The following is a 5393-nucleotide window of genomic DNA, read 5'->3' as shown; positions in this document are numbered from 1 at the left end:
CTGCACACACGGACCGCAACAGACAAAGATTCCCCCGCATAGCCTTAGAATGTTGGAGCTCTTGCTGTCAGCGAGCACCTACGTTGGCGAGCCGGCAAGGCACAGAAGGGGGTGTGGGTAGGCAGCACCACGCCTGGCCGTCTGTCTCCCCAGTGGCGATGTTTACACACCGCACCAGGTTGACCTAAGGGAGGCCCAGGCTCAGGCCCAGTTCAGATCATCGTCACTGGTGTCTGTGGCCGTGAGCGGGAATCAAACTTAGGTCGCCGCGTTTGTAGCGCAGAGCGCCAACCGCTACACTACGAACACGCACGGAACGCAGCGCGTGCAGGCACACGCACAGGACAGCCGCGATGACGCCCACAAACCGAGTTGTCTGCTGCTGCTGCGATGGGGCAGTGGTGCACAACCACGATTAACAACTCGACAAAATCCACCATTTAACAAAAGCAAATACGATCGACTTAAGTTTCAGGCAACGATCCTTCATCGTGCCCTACGATATCATCACCCACACGCACTCGCGTGTGACTCTGGCAGGCACGCACGCACTACGGCGCGTGGGTGGGTGGGTGCGTGGGTGGGTTGGACGCGTGCGGCGCACCTGATAGGACCAGGACACGAGCATGCTCCGAGCCGCCGCCTCGTCCTGCACGCCGCTGCTCTTGATGAGGACCGACTCGACCATGACGGAGCCGTCCGCCAGCTGCTGCACCGCGTGCTCCTTCAGGATGCTGTGTCAGCACGGCAACGAGGGGCGGGGGAGGGGGGGGAGGTAGAGTGGAGGTTGGAGACAAAGGTCCCCCGTGTAGCCTTGACAGACTGTCGGGGCAAGTGCTGTTAGCGAGCGGCACACCTATGAAGGCCGGCACGGCGGCACACGAGGGGGTGGGTGGCCAGCACCGCGCCCGGCCGCCTTTGTCTCCCCAGTGGCGATGTTTACCGCGCACCGCACCGGGTGGTGGCCGAGTCGACGGAGGCGTGGCCCAAGGCCGGTTCAGGTAATCGTGAGCGGGAATCGACCTCGGATTGGCATGTTCGTAGCGAGGCGCGCTAACCATTGCACCACGCACGAGGCACACCCACGATGCACAGGGTCACGGGATCACAAACAGCAGCAGCATCGCACCCCCGCCTGCTACAAAAAAAAAAAACACTTGGCAGGACCCTCCTGAAAGTGAGTCTTGAGACTCTCTGAAAATCTTTCCTGGCCGTGGTGGTGGTGGTGGTGGTGGGTGTGGACGGCCGGTGGCTCGCTGGTCTCACCCCTTGAGGTGTCCGTAGAGACGCTGCATGGTGTCCGCTTCGCTGGCGCCGCCACAGTCGTGCAGCGGCAGCGTGGATGTGAAGCGCAGCACGTGCTCGCTCAGCCCCAGCTCCCGCATCGCCTGCTCGGGCGCCAGCAGCCGCAGCGTCTGCGGCGACCGCCACGACGACGACAGACAAACACAAAGATTCCCCCATACCCCCTCCATGTCTATGTCGCCCACACAGACTGCTGGGACAAGGGTGTCGCCGTGGCAAGATGTTAACGCTCTCGCCTGGTGCGCAGGAGGTTCGTGGGTTCGATCCCGACCCTGACCGCCTGCTGCTGCTGCTGCTGTACATTTGGAGTTTGCGGTGTCTCTCTCTCTGTCATCATCATCACGGTGGCTAGGAGATGTTAACTACCTCGCCCGGTGTGCAGGAGGTCGTGGGTTCGATCCCGACCCTGACCGCCTGTTGCTGCTGCTGTATATTTGGAGTTTGCGGTGTCTCTCTCATCATCATCACGGTGGCTAGGAGATGTTAACTACCTCGCCTGGTGCGCAGGAGGTCGTGGGTTCGATCCCGACCCTGACACCTGCTGCTGCTGCTGTATATTTGGAGTTTGTGTGTCTCTCTCTCCGTGGTCGCGTGGATTTTTTTCCGGGTTCTCCGGTTTTTCCCTCCACATTAAGAATCAACATCGTGCGTTTAGAGTATTTGGCTGCTGTAAATTTCCATGTCATGAGCTACTTTGTTGAGCTATCATTTGTGGCCAGGTCGCTTCTTAAAACGAGCTAAAAAGCTCAGTGGGCCTTACCTGGTAGCATAAAAAATAGCAGTTAAGTTAATATGTAAGTGTGTTGAACTTCTTCCACACCGTATGTAGCCAACTGTGCCAATCGGAGGTGCGGGGGAAGAAGAGCAAACCAAGCACAAAAAAACAGCACTAAAGAAATTAGCTTTGCAATCTAGATGGTTTAAAAAGTGTTCAGCTCCTAGTGGCTTCCTAATAATCATGAGAGCATCCCAGACGGGCCGCAGAACCGCGTCTGAAAGCGATGCGGTGACCGTCTTTGGTTTCGATGGTTAGCCAAAAGCCGCTGCTGCGAGGATGACCGGAGGTAAGTGGGTGGGGAAGCTCACACAGAATGTTGGGGCAAGTGCTGTTAGCGAGTAGCACCTATGAAGGCCGGCACGGCACACGAGGGGATGGGTGACCAGCACCACGCTTGGCTGCCTTTGTCTCCCTAGTGGCGATGTTTACTACACACCGCACCAGGTTCTCATTTGAGGCCGAGTCGACCGAGAGGAGACCCAGGAATGGTGCAGATATTCGTCACTCGTGTTGGCCTTGAGCGGGAATCGGACATGGGTTACGGGGTTTGTAGCGCAGCGTGCTAACCGCTACGCCAACGCTCCCCGCGGCGGTGTGTGTGCGGTGGCCGTGTGTGTGTGGTGGCCGTGTGTGTGGTAGCCGTGTGTGTGTGTGTGCGGTGGCCGTGTGCCATGTGTGTGTGTGGTAGTCGTGTGTGTGTGTGTGTGGTGGCCGTGTGTGTGTGTGTTGGCCGTGTGTGTGTGTGGTGGTCGTGTGTGTGTGTGTGTTGGCCGTGTGTGTGTGTGTTGGCCGTGTGTGTGTGGGCCATGTGTGTGTGTGTGTGTGGTGGCCGTGTGTGTGTGGTGGCCGTGTGTGTATGTGTGGTGGCCGTGTGTGTGTTGGCCGTGTGTGTGTGTGGTGGCCGTGTGTGTGTGGTGGCCGTGTGTGTGTGGGCCATGTGTGTGTGTGTGGTGGCCGTGTGTGTGTGGTGGCCGTGTGTGTATGTGTGGTGGCCGTGTGTGTGTGTGTGTTGGCCGTGTGTGTGTGTGGTGGCCGTGTGTATGTATGGTGTGCGTGCGGTGGCCATGTGTGTGGTAGCCATGTGTGTGGGTGTGGTCGCTGTGTGTGTGTGTGTGTAGGTGTGGTGACCATGTGTGTGTCTAGTCACCGTGTGTGTGTGTGGTGGTCATGTGTGTGTGCGTGTGGTGGCCGTGTGTGTGTGTGGTGGCCGTGTGTGTGTGTGTTGGCCGTGTGTGTGTGTGGTGGTCGTGTGTGTGTGTGTGTTGGCCGTGTGTGTGTGTGTTGGCCGTGTGTGTGTGGGCCATGTGTGTGTGTGTGTGTGTGGTGGCCGTGTGTGTGTGGTGGCCGTGTGTGTATGTGTGGTGGCCGTGTGTGTGTGTGTGTGTTGGCCGTGTGTGTGTGTGGTGGCCGTGTGTATGTATGGTGTGCGTGCGGTGGCCATGTGTGTGGTAGCCATGTGTGTGGGTGTGGTCGCTGTGTGTGTGTGTAGGTGTGGTGACCATGTGTGTGTCTAGTCACCGTGTGTGTGTGTGGTGGTCATGTGTGTGTGCGTGTGGTGGCCGTGTGTGTGTGTGGTCGCCGTGTGTGTGTGTGGTGGCCATGTGTGTGGGTGTGGTCGCTGTGTGTGTGTGTAGGTGTGGTGGCCATGTGTGTGTCTAGTCACCGTGTGTGTGTGTGGTGGTCATGTGTGTGTGCGTGTGGTGGCCGTGTGTGTGTGTGGTGGCCGTGTGTGTGTGTGGTGGCCGTGTGTGTGTGTGGTGGCCGTGTGTGTGTGTGGTCGCCGTGTGTGTGTGTGGTGGCCATGTGTGTGGGTGTGGTCGCTGTGTGTGTGTGTGTAGGTGTGGTGGCCATGTGTGTGTGTAGTCACCGTGTGTGTGTGGTCGCCGTGTGTGTGTGTGTGTGGTGGCCGTGTGTGTGTGGTGGCCGTGTAGTGGCCGTGTGTGTGTGTGTGTGGTGGCCGTGTGTGTGTGTGGTGGCCGTGTGTGTGTGTGTGTGGTGGCCGTGTGTGTGTGTGCGGTGGCCGTGTGTGTGTGTGGTGGCCGTGTGTGTGTGTGGTGGCCATGTGTGTGTGTGGTGGCCGTGTAGTGGCCGTGTGTGTGTGTGTGCGGTGGCCGTGTGTGTGTGTGGTGGCCGTGTGTGTGCGGTGGCCGTGTGTGTGTGTGTGCGGTGGCCGTGTGTGTGATCGCCGTGTGTGTGTGTGGTCGCTGTGTGTGTGTGTGCTGGCCGTGTGTATGTGTGGTGGCCGTGTGTGTGTGTGGTCGCTGTGTGTGTGTGTGGTGGCCGTGTGTGTGTGTGGTGGCCGTGTGTGTGTGGTCGCCGTGTGTTTGTGGTGGCCGTGTGTGCGACGCTGGGTGCGGGGCTCACGCCGTCCTTCATGACGAGGGCACCGTGCATCGTGCGCGGCCTCTTGGGGTCCGGCGGTGCCCCTGATGCACCCATGCACAGGAAGACACAGATCCCCCGTATAGCCTTAACAGACTGATGGGGCAAGTGTTGTTAGCGAGCATCTACGAAGGCTGGCATGGCACACGAGGGGGTGGGTGGCCAACACCACGCCCGGCCGCCTTTGTCTCCCCAGTGACAATGTGTACTTACAGCAACAGGTACTCATTTGAGTCTGAGTCGACCTAGGGGAGGCCCAGGACCGGTTCAGATAATCGTCACCGGTATTGGCCGTGAGCAGGAATCGAACTCGTCTCGCCAGGTTCGTAGCACAGCGCGCTAACCACTACACTACCGCTCCCCACACACGCACGCACCCACGTACGCATGCACGCACCCACGCACGCACGCACCCACGCACGCACGCACGCCCACACGCACCCACACACACGTCACAAGGCGATGGACCCACACAGAGGACCCACAGACTCATACAGGGGGTAATGTTAACGAGAGGGAAGGTTGTCAGGGTTAAAGGGTCGCGAGTTCGGGGCTATGGATTACGGTTAAGTGTTAGCACGAGAGTTTGGGTTTTGTGTCGCGTCGGGGGCTACACAAGTGATGAAGGAGCAGGCGATTGGGTTAAGGAGTAGTGCCAGGGTTGGGGTTAGTATGGGAATCACTGCTAAGGGTAAGGCTTGTGCTAGGGATGGGTTGCAGTTAGGGCCACAGAACTAGCAATGGGTTAAGCATTGAGGCTCGTGCGAGTGACGGGTTGGGGTTAGTGCTAGTGCTATGGGTAGCGATAGGGTTAAGTTTCGTGTTCTGAGTCGGTGAAGGTTACCGATGGGGTACGGGGGACGTGGTTAGTGCCAGGGTTCTGAATCGGTGAAGGTCACCGATGGGTTACGGGGGCAGTGGTTCGCGC

At 58.9% G+C, this 5393-nt stretch overlaps 1 protein-coding gene across 1 annotated transcript in view; it reads right to left on the bottom strand.

The window, feature by feature from the left end:
* Positions 1-5393, bottom strand: part of INTS11 (integrator complex subunit 11) — a 31437-nt gene that overhangs the window by 3234 nt on the left and 22810 nt on the right. The window contains exons 14-16 of the mRNA XM_076072912.1: positions 4448-4509; positions 1267-1415; positions 605-734 (exon numbers count right to left, since the gene is read on the bottom strand). Of these exons, the coding sequence (XP_075929027.1) occupies positions 605-734; positions 1267-1415; positions 4448-4509 (341 nt within the window). The remainder of the gene's footprint in view (positions 1-604; positions 735-1266; positions 1416-4447; positions 4510-5393) is intronic.

This window comes from Petromyzon marinus, chromosome 39, assembly GCF_048934315.1.
Source record: "Petromyzon marinus isolate PM22_M1 ecotype Great Lakes invasive population chromosome 39, UKy_Petmar_22M1.pri1.0, whole genome shotgun sequence".
NCBI classification, from domain to species: Eukaryota; Metazoa; Chordata; class Hyperoartia; order Petromyzontiformes; family Petromyzontidae; genus Petromyzon; species Petromyzon marinus.
This window is presented reverse-complemented; position numbering and strand designations above follow the sequence as displayed.